At 39.4% G+C, this 15,140-nt stretch overlaps 1 protein-coding gene across 5 annotated transcripts; it reads right to left on the bottom strand.

The window, feature by feature from the left end:
* Positions 1-1,353: 1,353 nt before the first annotated feature.
* Positions 1,354-14,617, bottom strand: LOC132295163 (uncharacterized). 5 transcript variants are annotated; one of them, XR_009478348.1, is made up of 11 exons: positions 14,388-14,617; positions 13,960-14,014; positions 13,510-13,545; positions 13,366-13,410; positions 12,732-12,815; positions 12,444-12,509; positions 12,175-12,213; positions 10,787-10,886; positions 10,131-10,281; positions 6,822-6,939; positions 1,354-1,565 (listed from the first exon to the last, which is right to left on the bottom strand). XR_009478348.1 is itself a non-coding variant. In XM_059793307.1 (10 exons), exons 1-10 carry the CDS (start codon positions 14,576-14,578, stop codon positions 1,544-1,546), a joined length of 789 nt encoding a protein of 262 aa, XP_059649290.1. In that variant the 5' UTR covers positions 14,579-14,617; the 3' UTR covers positions 1,354-1,543. The 5 variants fall into 5 exon arrangements, 2 of the variants coding, with proteins under 2 accessions (XP_059649290.1, XP_059649291.1); XR_009478349.1 differs by lacking the exon at positions 12,175-12,213; XM_059793307.1 differs by lacking the exon at positions 6,822-6,939.
* Between the last annotated feature and the right edge of the window lie 523 nt (positions 14,618-15,140).

Raw genomic sequence — 15,140 nt, 5'->3', positions numbered from 1 at the left:
CCTTAGTTTCGTTGAATTCTAATCGATACATAAATTTAATATTGGCCCCCAAAAATTTACATATGACTTTTTTTCCTCCCTTTTTCTACTCTTATTCACATTTTACCATAAATCCTAACCAATATAGAAATTTAATATTAGGCCCAAAAATTTGTATCATTAAATTTTTTTTTCCCCTTTCTTTTTCTCTCATTGACGTTTTTTTACACAAGCACTAAAAACATTTTTGGGTAAGTTACACCAACAGTAAAATATTAAATATCTATTTAATGTTGTTGTTTGGGAAAATGGCGAAAACTTTCCATATATTTTTTTTGTTTATGTTTTATCTTATTGAAAAATTTGTAGAAGTATTAGATTTGGATTTTCTAAATCAGGATCAATAATTCTTTTTCTTTAATTATTTTTTAATTTTATTAAGTTTTGTTATTATAAATTTGTGTATATATATTTGTATATTTTGTTTTTGAGTTGTGACTAATTTTATTTATATTGTTGAAAAAACTACTTTTTATTTTTCGCCTAAAGCCCAAATTAGATTGAACTATCCCTGAGTTTATATTGACTTTGTCCGAGTCCGTTACACCGCCACTGATATCGCGACGTATTGGCCAATTGTAATCCCTTTTCAAGTTCAATATGCGGTTTGGATCGGCCAGTTTATACTAACCTTGTCTGATATATAATAATGCGACTGTAAACGACCTTGCGAGCCATGATCGGTGTTGAACAGGTATCGTACGGTCTCGTGTTGAAGGTGTATTATATCTATACAATGCATTGGTGCTGCACATGTGTGGCGCAGGTGTACGGAAACCGCGGATGAAGGTATTCTCTTGACAGATGACAGGTATCTCATCAATACCCAAAAAAGTCACTTCGCTTGACAACTTCACTTGAACACTCCCAATATTGTTACGCGTATCTTAACATCTCAAATAATTTATTTCCTAGTTACTATATTAATTTTTTTTTTTCTATTTAGTATATATATAAATAGATGTACTTGAGTAAGATACTTATATCAGTATTATTAGTGTATTTTCACTGACGAGTAATGAATTATACTATATTAATTTATTATTGAATATAGGTGTACTTGAGTGGGATACTTGCATTAGTATTAATGTATTTTCACTCTAACAAGTAATGAGTTATACTATATTAATATTTCTATAGAATATATATATGTACTTGAGTAATATTAGTGTATTTTCACTACAACGAAATGAGATGAAAAGAAAATTGAGTTGAGTATCAGGTAGGTTATCAAGGTTTGGTATGGACAAGTCTGTTAAATTGGTTTGGATAAAAAAAATAAACAAAAATTGTTGAGAAATTATACTCTGAATAAGTTCCAAATTAATTTAAGAGAATATATATATATATTGAAACAAAGATTCCCCAGGAATAAGGATTCCTCAGGTACATTCATCCAATCTATGGCAGAAGACTGGTACAACAACATTCATATATTCACATGCTTCTCATCCAAGTAATATACTCAAGCTTTGGTGTAATTGCAGGTCAATATCGCTCAGCTTCAATTTGATTTAGAGTTCGATCTACAAAATAAGTAAGAATTAGAACTATTGAAGAGAAAATAACTAGTGAGACGAGGAAATAATTTTTTTACCAGTACAAGTAACAGCATCAAGAATAAGCAACATCACACTGTTGTGCAACCCTAAAAAAAATGTACCTATTTTTATTTGGAAAAATAATGAAAATATGTACAACATTTTGGTGCAGACATTAATAAATATGTGTGCGCGCACGTGCTTTGTGTACAACAAATGAATGAAACATATATAGGGTGAGGAAGTCCTGTGAATGAGCCTAGTGTCACGATCCGATTCCTAACGACGCCATGAGCATAGAAGATACGCATGCTGGTTGGCTAAGAACATTCATTGACTGGGAATGGTTCCAGGGAAGGGGCGTGCAAGACCACAGGATGGTACCTCTTCAGAGTTCAGGCAGGTCGACTCGGTTCAGTTCGAGGTGCTTGTCGCTGGTCGTGGACTTGACTATGAAGAAGGGAGTTGGCCATCCCTGCACAAACTGATCGGGAGCTGGAGCCGTTCCCCTGACGAGGCCATGGCAGGCCGAAACCAGTCAGCATGTATCCTTGGGAGGGCAGGTCGTGGTGGCTGACCAGGGCGCTTGTGCGAGCTGAAGCAACGCCTTGGTGCCGCACGGGCCGTGCCGCTGCGCCAAATCTCTAGGCCCGTGACAAATGGTATCAGAGCAGGACTTGGGGAAAAGCACAGAGGTGTGCCCTCTTGTCGATCCGGGGGTCTTGAGAATGAAGACGGTGCACTGAAAAAGCGTCGGTGGGTAATTAATGCTGTTGGAGGAGAGCCTCCATCTCCCCATGAAGACGCGTCCTTTGAAGCCGGAGGGCCGCGCGCATCGGATGGCCGGAGGGCCGCGCGCACCAAAGTTCTTGCAAGTTCAAGAGGCGTGCAAACCGTTGTGAAGGGCGGGTATCAAGTCAGCCGGAGGGCGCTTGTTTGCTCGGGGTGTCGCGGAGGCGGCATAACGTGGGGTTGCGTCCCGAAGAAGTGGGCGTCCCTTTAGCCCGAAACCCTATCATTGGGCGAGTGCAGCCAAGGGTTGTACAAGGAAGCGATGGTGGGCAGGCGAGCATACCACTTGGAAGAGACAGACTTTGGAATGTTGGACGCAGCGGAGTCAGCGCCGCACTGCGACGAGGGCGTCGCAGGATTTGGGTGGGGGAGAATGTCACGATCCGATTCCTAACGACGCCATGAGCATAGAAGATACGCATGCTGGTTGGCTAAGAACATTCATTGACTGGGAATGGTTCCAGGGAAGGGGCGTGCAGGACCACAGGATGGTACCTCTTCAGAGTTCAGGCAGGTCGACTCGGTTCAGTTCGAGGTGCTTGTCGCTGGTCGTGGACTTGACTATGAAGAAGGGAGTTGGCCATCCCTGCACAAACTGGTCGGGAGTTGGAGCCGTTCCCCTGACGAGGCCATGGCAGGCCGAAACCAGTCAACATGTATCCTTGGGAGGGCAGGTCGTAGTGGCTGACCAGGGCGCTTGTGCGAGCTGAAGCAACGCCTTGGTGCCGCACGGGCCGTGCCGCTGCGCCAAATCTCTAGGCCCGTGACCTTGGTGCCGCACGGGCCGTGCCGCTGCGCCAAATCTCTAGGCCCGTGACAAATGGTATCAGAGCAGGACTTGGGGAAAAGCACAGAGGTGTGCCCTCTTGTCGATCCGGGGGTCTTGAGAATGAAGACGATGCACTGAAAAAGCGTCGGTGGGTAATCAGTGCTGTTGGAGGAGAGCCTCCATCTCCCCATGAAGACGCGTCCTTTGAAGCCGGAGGGCCGCGCGCATCGGATGGCCGGAGGGCCGCGCGCACCAAAGTTCTTGCAAGTTCAAGAGGCGTGCAAACCGTTGTGAAGGGCGGGTATCAAGTCAGCCGGAGGGCGCTTGTTTGCTCGGGGTGTCGCGGAGGCGGCATAACGTGGGGTTGCGTCCCGAAGAAGTGGGCGTCCCTTTAGCCCGAAACCCTATCATTGGGCGAGTGCAGCCAAGGGTTGTACAAGGAAGCGATGGTGGGCAGGCGAGCATACCACTTGGAAGAGACAGACTTTGGAATGTTGGACGCAGCGGAGTCAGCGCCGCACTGCGACGAGGGCGTCGCAGGATTTGGGTGGGGGAGAATGTCACGATCCGATTCCTAACGACGCCATGAGCATAGAAGATACGCATGCTGGTTGGCTAAGAACATTCATTGACTGGGAATGGTTCCAGGGAAGGGGCGTGCAGGACCACAGGATGGTACCTCTTCAGAGTTCAGGCAGGTCGACTCGGTTCAGTTCGAGGTGCTTGTCGCTGGTCGTGGACTTGACTATGAAGAAGGGAGTTGGCCATCCCTGCACAAACTGGTCGGGAGTTGGAGCCGTTCCCCTGACGAGGCCATGGCAGGCCGAAACCAGTCAACATGTATCCTTGGGAGGGCAGGTCGTGGTGGCTGACCATGGCGCTTGTGCGAGCTGAAGCAACGCCTTGGTGCCGCACGGGCCGTGCCGCTGCGCCAAATCTCTAGGCCCGTGACCTTGGTGCCGCATGGGCCGTGCCGCTGCGCCAAATCTCTAGGCCCGTGACAAATGGTATCAGAGCAGGACTTGGGGAAAAGCACAGAGGTGTGCCCTCTTGTCGATCCGGGGGTCTTGAGAATGAAGACGGTGCACTGAAAAAGCGTCGGTGGGTAATCAGTGCTGTTGGAGGAGAGCCTCCATCTCCCCATGAAGGCGCGTCCTTTGAAGCCGGAGGGCCGCGCGCATCGGATGGCCGGAGGGCCGCGCGCACCAAAGTTCTTGCAAGTTCAAGAGGCGTGCAAACCGTTGTGAAGGGCGGGTATCAAGTCAGCCGGAGGGCGCTTGTTTGCTCGGGGTGTCGCGGAGGCGGCATAACGTGGGGTTGCGTCCCGAAGAAGTGGGCGTCCCTTTAGCCCGAAACCCTATCATTGGGCGAGTGCAGCCAAGGGTTGTACAAGGAAGCGATGGTGGGCAGGCGAGCATACCACTTGGAAGAGACAGACTTTGGAATGTTGGACGCAGCGGAGTCAGCGCCGCACTGCGACGAGGGCGTCGCAGGATTTGGGTGGGGGAGAATGTCACGATCCGATTCCTAACGACGCCATGAGCATAGAAGATACGCATGCTGGTTGGCTAAGAACATTCATTGACTGGGAATGGTTCCAGGGAAGGGGCGTGCAGGACCACAGGATGGTACCTCTTCAGAGTTCAGGCAGGTCGACTCGGTTCAGTTTGAGGTGCTTGTCGCTGGTCGTGGACTTGACTATGAAGAAGGGAGTTGGCCATCACTGCACAAACTGGTCGGGAGCTGGAGCCGTTCCCCTGACGAGGCCATGGCAGGCCGAAACCAGTCGGCATGTATCCTTGGGAGGGCAGGTCGTGGTGGCTGACCAGGGCGCTTGTGCGAGCTGAAGCAACGCCTTGGTGCCGCACGGGCCGTGCCGCTGCGCCAAATCTCTAGGCCCGTGACACTAGGCTGTGAAATACAAGTTCTCAGCAGAATTTCAGCTCATGGTTCATGACTAGGCCTAAGATTTAACCAGGCTTCAAATAAAATTCAACACCCAAAATAACTGCACAAGTTCATGGTTAAACCATGTATCCAATGACCTCATTGTTGTCACATATTGATCCCCTATTGCCAGACACCCACACAAGAAATAGGCCGCTTCAATCCAACAAAGGGTTTAGATTTCACAGTCATGCCAGAAATTCGAGAAACAGGCCAATTCAATCCAACAAAGGGTTTAGATAGCAGTCATGCTAGAAATATAGGTGTCATTAAAACTCAAATCAATTGAACAAAGCATTTTCCTAATGGATCGGCTACATGAATCATATTTTTACTCTAACCTATCTAAGGTCATAACCTCAATCCTTACCAAGTCTTCCCCTTCTCCTAGTGTTACCCTCCATATGGACCATGTCAATTTTGTTAGGTCATTGGGACTATGTTGGCTAATTTCCTAGCTCAAATATGTTTAAAGAATGCATGGGTTGAAAATTGGAAATTGTAATATTGAATTTACTGATGAAAGCTTTCTAGATGTTTGTCTCAATTGCTCGAGCAAATCCTGTTTTAACACCACCTCTTGGCTGCCTATAAATACATATCTTATATACAAACTTAATAAGAGTTGAGACACACAATAAATTTGGGCGCTATGATGGTATCTACATATATACATATTTTTGCGAAAAAATACTTAGTGAGATTTTTGTGCGCATCTTAATTTTGCATTCATCATCATGCTTAGTGTTCGTGAGTGGTTCATTCATGTGTTGATATTACTGCTGCCGCGTACACTCAAGTCTATTCAATACATTCTTTAATCCACAACTAGATTGACAATCCAGAAAACTAGATTATGATCATCATTTGTGATAATGCAAGTTTAAATTGAAAATTGGAAAAAAATAATTAAATGGTTCTACAAGACCTATTCATCCCCTCCCCCCTCGAGGTCTAGATCAATGGGCCTTGCGTGACTCTCCATAAGAGCCTTGGGTTCCAGTCCTTAGCACATTCATATTTTACTAACTAGTGTACTTAATAGTCTTCTTTGCACCAGTCCAAACCATCTTGATCTATTTTTTCTTCTTATATCTCTGACAGGTGTTACTTCAACTCTCTCACAAATGTATTTACTCCGAATTCTATCCTTTCTTGTCACACCGCACATTCATCACAACTATGCATTTTCGTCACTCACTTTGTGTATATCGTTCTTAGCTACCCAAATTTTTGTCTTATAAGGAATGGCTGATCTAATAGCTATTTTATAAAACTCGCCTTTAAATTATAGGATACACAGATCATACTATATTCCAAATGTATTCCTCCGTTTAGCGCATTCTGCCTTAATTCTATGAATAACATCCTCTACGATTTCTCCTTTGAATAATTAAGCCTAAATAGTAGAAGTGTTCACTTTTCACTATCCCTTGATCCCTAATCTTCACAACGTCCATATTTGTATTTCTAGATTTACTAAAGTTACACTATTCGATATTACATATTGTCTCAAATCCTTTTAACTATAGAGCTTTCTTCCAAACCTCCAATTTAGCACCTTCCCCTTTTCTAGTTTCATCAATTAAGGCATCATTAGATTAACAAAACTGAAACATTTGAAGCTAAAACAAAAATGCATTGCATGGTTTATAAACATGAAATTAAATAAAGACTAACACAATAAGTTGCAGAAAGTCATTACCAATAAAATGAAGGAAATCAGTTCTTACCTAAAACTTTCCGGTCTGTATAAGGCGTCACTTAACTTCTTCATTCCATTTAGCAATTAGAATATAATCTTTACAGGCTCATTCACAAAACAATTAGTTAAGATTGCATCTTCTCTTCCTGTATAATATTTTTAATCAGTCCAAAGCTACACATTAAAATGAGGCAGCACGAGTGGCCCAATCGTACGCGTACACAAAATAAAATGAATAAAAAACAAAAAATAAAGCACATGAATGCAGCCAATCATTAGAAATACACCTTGGAACCCCCAAACACCTTGCTGTCTTGGCTCCATGTCTAACCACCAATCTTATCTCATATGCATAAGCATACTTTATAAAAAAAATTAAGTACAATATAAGATGTACAAATCTAAAATATAGAGAGACCATTGCATAATACCATTTTTTTTACTCCGTTCAAGGAAACTACATCAATGTATTAGGATTTGTAGGAATCTTCTCTAATCAATGACTAGTATGTTGAAGTTCTTTTTAGTATGACTCACGCGAACAATTCACCACCAGCTTGTAGAATATATACCAAATAAGTGCAACTTTAATTAGCTTGTGTTACAACAAACACGGCGAACCCAAGAAATAATCAAGAAACACGGCAGAAAAATAAACACGCCACACACAAAGATTTAGTGTGGTTCGGTAAAGCCTACATCCACGTGGAGATATGGCGAAAGAATTCACTATGTGAAAATCTAGAGATTACAAGTTTCAGCCCCAAACCCTAGCTCTCACTCTCACTCTCATTCTCACTCTCTTTTCTGAGATTTTCAGTGTCTCTCAATGGTCCCACTCCAAACCCTAAGCTCCCTTATATATCGAGCTACAAGAGAGTACTAAATAGGGTCCATGACCCGCAAGCAACGGTAAATTGTTTTTCCACACAAAGCTCAATCAACGGGTCACAACAAGACCCGACACCAAATTCGAGCCACAACATCATAGTTTGTAGTTTTAAAAACAAGTTTTTTGTGCACTTAGCCATGAGACACACACACAAAATAAACATATCCATATATATATTTTCTATTATACAAAAGTTATACTAACAAATATATATATATATATATTGTTAGTATAACTTTTGTATAATAGAAAATTCCATTCGACAATATGTTAGTTAGGATGTGAACAAAATGAGTTATTATTATTATTATGGGGAAACTTTGCCAACATTCGTCATGTCATGGGTATGACATGCTTCATGATGTTCAATCATGTTAGGCAGAATTTAAATTTTAAAAGAGACATTAGAGAGACCTTAACATTAGGTTAATAATGGCTTAAATAGTCTGCACGTTCCTTGACCTAGGTATGACACTTAATTGGTAGTTGTCAAAGTGTTTTCAAATTTAATTCATGGTTTAAAATTTTATATTTGACTTTGAAACAAATCTGAAAACAGTACATAGATATACCAGTCCATGATGATTTATGCATCAGTCCAACTCAATATTGAAATATCTTGGTGTTAAAACAGTAGGTACTACCACAGGTCTAATTTCCTACTTGCATTGGTGTAACTTTTTCCTGTTAACATGTGTTGCACCGGTTCAACGATTGGCTTCCACTGGTCTATTTTATCATTAATCCAAATCTCTGATTTTTTAATTCCAGTTGAATTCTATTTTGTGGAATTCTTTGACAACTATAAATAAAAGTAATTAGGGTGATTTTGAGGGTAGAAAAATTACACATATAGTTGGAACAAAGTGAGATATTAGGTGGAAGTTTGATAGCCCAATAAACCAGTATGGGCACAAAGTGAGATGTGCCTTTTGTGGTAGAGTTGTTAAACAGTGGGATTACACAATTAAGGAGTATTTGGTTCATAAGAAAGGTAATGTGGCAATGTGAAAATGTTCAACAAGTCCACGCTAAGCCTTTTTTTTCTAAGTAGGTGTTGAGTAATTCCAAATCTCAACATTTTTTTCCTTACTAGATTAGGATGTCTTGCATTTTGAGTCGAGACTCATTCTCAAACTGCATGCATAATGCAAGTCACAGAAAGTCAAACATACAATGCTTAGTTTTTAAGTCATCACCTTGCCAACTCAGCTATCCCGGGTTCAAATTTTCAACATTTCTTCCAAAGTAGTGGACATGAGATTAGATGAAGATCAATGAAATATTCAAATTAAAATACAATTACAGATTTTTAAAGTCAATTACAGTGGGTTTGGATAAGCAGGAAAGAGAAGGAATGCAAATAATAGCATAACTCGTCAGAGAGATAAGGAAAAGATGGTAACCCTTGTCGTGTTTGGATTACTAGACAAGGCAAAGAAAGGAAAAAATCATAGTAACCCTTCATCTTGCTTGGGAAAGATAGCGAGAAAGGAAAGGAAATGAGTGTTTCTTTATGTGAGTAGACATAACAGTTAATCACTAACTCGTTTATTCTTTCCCTTCAAATACTCCTCAATTATGGGAGGATGGTAATTCACCATTTTAAGGGGTTGATATCCATCCTTCTCCTTTCTTTTCCTCCCTCATTTTTAAACTAGACATGATATTAGCTTTGCCTCCTTTTTGCTTTCAGTATTCTAAGACTCATATGTATTCTTCTTTGACAATCTGGTCATTCCTTTCCTTTATAACTCCCTCAATCCAAACACACTCGATCCGGGAGCCATCGGAGTATCATTTTGATAGGCGCCATGTAAAAATTCTGTGCAAGTCACTTTCTTCATGGAGTATGATATATATACTGGATTAGTTACATGATTTTAGGAAATCAGGCGTGATAAGTTTACACCCAAGTAACTTGATTAGGAAGCTGGGAAACTTACAAGTTCAGCAGGGTTTTGGGGAATAAATTCTTAAAGCTTAAGCCATACAAGTTCAGCAGGGTTTTGGGGAATAAATTCTTAAAGCCCAAAAGCTTATGGATTTGAATCACTCTTTCTGGAAATCGAAAAATCAGATTTACCTCAAGTCATGGATCAAAAACTGGAACTTCACTGAAAAATCTGAAGAAGGAAAAGAGAGAGAAGAGAGAGAGAGATTCATGAAAAGTTGGAATTGGTTGGAATCCTTTTGAGGGTGTTTAGATTCATGAAAAGTTGAAACAGCCTGGTACAGTGCTGAGAAATGTCCAATACTAACATACATTTCAATTGCCACCTTTCCTACCATATAAAAATGATCTACTCAATTATTCTCTTTCCTCGCCATTTCTGATAGAATTTGTCAAGAACTAGAAATAATAGCAGTAAAAACTTAGATAAATAATCTAGTATTTAGCAACAGTAAGAAAAAAAATTAATATCCACTAAAAGAAGAGCTGACCTTTCTACTGCTTCGCTGCCTTGCATAGCTGCAATGTGGGCGAGGTGATATATTGCATTGAAGTTCCGTTGACCCATTGCTTCTTTATCAAAAATAGCATCTGACAGAACAACAGCTGCAGCTCCATGAGCAATATATTCCTCTATTAGATCTGTTTCAGTATACAAACTTATATCATTCAAAAAATATTCTATGAATCACCAATCTTTCATGATAGATTGATGAGCAGTCTAAATGAAACACTACAGCCATGTAAACATAGATATTCCTACAGCCACGTAAACATAGACGTTCTTACTTCGAAGCCATTTAAGTTTGTAACTATTATAAGGAAAACATGATGATGGAAACAACAGGTGATGATATGGGAACTAATCAACAAAAGGTACAAACTCTTGATAGGAGAAGAATTTAAGATGTTTGAAGGGCATTCAAAAAGTGTGTCCATTCTTTTTTTTTCCCTCTCTGTTGAGAAGTCAAGCTAACGTAAAGAATACAATCTCTTGTAGAGCATCTAAAGTAGCAATAAGAACGCATTTTTGTTTCAAGGGTGTGCATACTTGATGAAACCATTTAGTCTTATTTTTTTTTTTTTTAACTTAAAAATAAAAATTATGTGGTTCATAAGCAAGAAAGACAAATCTGAAATGACAAACCTATTTGTATGCCTTGAGAAGCAACCATTGGGATATGAGAAAATGGCTTGTTGAGTGCTGATATATACTGGATGCCACCTGATGCAGAAACGGGATAAACCTATTGCATCACCAAAATAAAAAATGCATCAGGCATGAGAGAACCTGAATTTAAAATAATGTCATATTAAACAAGATTTAATATTTGTGTAACAATAAGAATGCATCATCTTAAAAGATATGATAATACATTGCCTCATACTCTTGTTTGATAGATGTAAACGGTAAAAGTGTTTTTGAATGGAAAATGAATACTTTATATAGTAATTGGAATATGCTAAAAGTATAACCTAATGTCAGGCCAAAATAAGAGTGCAGTAGCAGGGCAAGAAATCCATAAATGTACTTCAAGATGAAAAAATTAATGATCACAAAAGCAAGCCTCCCTCACAGCTGACGCAAACCAGAGAGGAGGAGTGGGGTTCTTACATAAAGCTCTCATGGCCCTCACCCATTGTATGTCTTCGATGTGTGGAGAATGAGCAATTAAGCAGCAGGGGCACACACACATCCTGGACATGAAAAAAACAAAAGTAGTAGACAAATTTAGGGCTTGTTTTCATTCCCAAACCAACTCCATGTTGATAGATCTATAAACATAGTTTAAATGCCTTGAGTTGATGATGTTTCTCATTGTATTGTGTTCACTGAGCATTCACCAGTTCTACATCAGAAAGACACAACGTGACTGGGTTTTGAGAGCTTTATATAGCCTGGCATGCTATCTTAACACTCCTAATCATGTTATCTACAAACTTTATCAATTTACTTATAAACGTTCTTATATTCCCGGTCGCAATTCTAAGCTTACTATCTTTTACTACCGTCTTTACCCATGCTCATTTAGTGCAGGAACCTTGCTCAATTTCATTGCATCTGAATACCAGTGCAGCGTCCCTTTTCCATTTTCTGAAGCACCCAAATATGCAATGTGTTACATAAGGGGAGTCACTGGTATTTTCTATAAAATTGTCAGGATTCATGCTCAGAGGGGCCACACAAAAGCTTTATTCTGATTGTCAACTACCTAATGCAACTCTCCTCTTTTTCCAAAGTATATGTATATTTATTTAATCAATTCTTGACAAGAAAAATAATAATAATAATAATAATAATAATAATATAGAATTACGGTAAAATATCATTGAATTTCGGGGTGAAGTTAGATGTCAATCCATGATGATCTGACCATGCAAGGAAAAACAAACAGAGTTCAACAAGGATAATCTAATAAACATGAAGATTATAATGGTAAAACTCAACTAATTGTGCATTGACATGGGATTCTGGCATCTATATCTTCATAATAGAACTTGACATTTGAACATCAGAAAATAGTTAGTACTCACCTTGACAATTTTTGAACCAGCATTATATGCTGATAGTATCTGTGGAATGATGAAAATAATGTTCTGAGTTCAACTTGAGGATATTAAAGCTCAAAGTTCAAGACTCAACCAGAAATCTAGAAACATGAAACGCTGAAAATTTGATCTCAACATGACAAGAATGGAAGCCAGGTAGTTTAAAAGTATAATAACCGAGGTGGACTAAAGTAAATAATAGACAAAGCAAAAACATTCAAAGACGGGGAAAAAAAGTTTAAGTAGACTCTTACTTCTGTTGGGGTCATTGCACCAGGTATGTATAGAATATCACCACCTTGAATATCATCCACAATGCCCTGAAGAACATTAAACATGTTTAAAGAAAACAAAAGATGTGGTACTTCTCAACAGATTGTAATTAGTTTACCAGAGAAGAAGTTTATGACGAAGAGTCATAGTCATGCATAAATTAATGAAGAGTCTTAAATGAGAAGGAAAGAAACAAAAAATGATTTCAAGATTAATATAATAATGTCTTTCGCGTTTTGATAACAAAAGAATAACCCCTAGATACAAACCTTCACCATTGCAGGACTCATAAGGAATTTGGCTCCTGCATTTATGGCATTATTCGCATCCTTGGTATTTAAAACAGTCCCAACCTGCAAGATGCTCAGCAGTGTCTAAGCTACTCTAGCAAAGCAAATTCCAATTAGGACTAAAAGATGTTAAAAGAACACTTCCTCCTTATTAACAATTAGCATGTCAAGCACAACAGAGCACATGTGCCCAGATGTTGAAAACTGGCTCAGACACTAATAATGTTTCTGCCTTAATTAATTTCCAAAATGTGATGATAAGAGAAATATATTATTTGTATCCTAGGCCCTTCTGTTGTGGAAGCTGCATAAAGTCGTTGCTCTATTCATACTAAGATAACTAATGATGCATACATGCTCAAGGGAACTTTTAAAGATAATGATTAGCAAAATGAAAACAAGTCTCCACGTTCTTTCTCAGAAACAAACATATCAACAAAAACACATAATATGTACTTCTTTTTAATGAAAAAAGAAGAAGATGAACACAGCAGTGTCCACATGCCTGGACATTGGCAAGCCCTTGTCCAGCATATTGCATGCATGTTTAGTTACTATAGATAAAACTTAAATGATGTATACAACACCACATAGAAGCTAGGAAAATAATTACTCCTAATACTGTTGTAGGATGGTCCTGAACCAGCTGTTGTAAAACCTGTGTGAGAAAGAAAAGGAAAGCACATATTAGCCCTCATGTTGATTGGCTAAGTGCAGTACAAAAGCCAGAGAGATTGATTTCCATGAGTAAAACAACCTCAAACACACCTGGGGTGGACATCACAATCTCCAGCTACAAGTTAAGAAATAGAAAACAATCAGAAAACCAATAACATATCATAAATGAACTTCCATTGGATTAAATTTTCTGGTGTTTAACTTCCCTATCCACAAGGCCGAAATTGACCTGACCTCCGAATCAGAGGAGACCCCTAGGATCAGCCAAAACTGAAATTCCAATACACAGAAGCTATACCCAACCACAATTAATTTGTTACCAAAACAAGAATCCACTGATCCAAGAACAGATATAAATGACCACAAAACTATGAAAAAACAACCACCCATTATATATGATACTGTCCTCTTTGGATTATTTTAATTAGTAAATGTAGGGACAAACTAACATACATTTATGAGCAACTAGCTTCTATTTGTAGACATGAACAATAAAATCATTTATTTACAAATGGAGAAACTAACTCACAACTGAAATGCCACCGCTTAGTGCAGCACGTGCAGCTTCGATTGCCAGCTCCGAACTAACGAAAAGGGAAGAATTAAAATTTGATAATATGAGCTGTTTATTTTTGCAACCTTCATATATAACGAAAAGGGTAGCATTCATATATAAAAAAATAAAAAAAAATAAAAAATAAAACCTAAACCCCAACCTTCACATTCTCATAACTCAATGTAACATTCGAATCTCAATATGTGCGTGTTAGAGCTACAATCTGACATTGAATTCAATAAACTGATCACCACTCTCAGAAGAAAAAAGAAACTATTTTGTAGTAGATAAACATATATAAAACTTCTAAGAACTCATTACTCACTATTTTACAGAAACAGGAAATATAGAGATGGAAAAAAGTTCTAGAGAGAGAGAGAGTTGTGAGTGGAAGAAATTACCTTTGGGCACGAAGGCAAGCGATAATGCCGGAGTTCTTAATCTCTCTTAGGGTTTTATCAGTGGAGGAGAGAGAGAGTTTGGGGGAACAACAACAGTGTGAAGAGCGAGGCTCAGGCGGTGGCTTTGACGTACCAAGAAGCCAAGAAGAAGGAGGAGGAGAAGGCCATAAACGGAAGCTCGCAACGGCCATATCCACTTTCTATTTTCTAAAAGAGAAGTGCTAATATTTTGGAACATTTTCCGGACACTATTTTCTAAAAGAGAGAGGTGTCAAGGTAAATTACACTAACCGCTCTCAAAAAGTTTGGACAAACTACACACGATAAATATTTTAATATTTATTACGTTGACCACTCCTAAACTCGTTTATTGGTTGTTGTACAGTATAAAAGTATATTATATTACATTTTATACAATGGAAGGGCAAAATTGTTAACTTAGGGGCATTATTGAACACATGCACCAAATCTCAGAGGAAGTCAAAGTAATAAACGTTAAACGGTCTATTCTCGTGTAATTTGTTCAAACCTGGGGAGATCACTCTAATTTACTTTTATTATTATTGATTTTATTTATTTACTTACATTTTTTTTTTTACTAACCTCTTAGAATATCCCATATGCTATGTTTGGTTGGAGGGAAGGATTGAGGAGGAATGGATGACAAGAGGGATGAATGAAGCTTTTCGTGTTTGGTTGGAGGGAAGAGAAGAGGAGGAATCAATGAGGGATCCTTTCTTCATATTTTTCTAT

Source organism: Cornus florida, unplaced genomic scaffold (genome assembly GCF_030987335.1).
Source record: "Cornus florida cultivar Cherokee Brave unplaced genomic scaffold, ASM3098733v1 CherokeeBrave_3.0.0_Hap2_Chr02, whole genome shotgun sequence".
Lineage (NCBI taxonomy): Eukaryota > Viridiplantae > Streptophyta > Magnoliopsida > Cornales > Cornaceae > Cornus > Cornus florida.
This window is presented reverse-complemented; position numbering and strand designations above follow the sequence as displayed.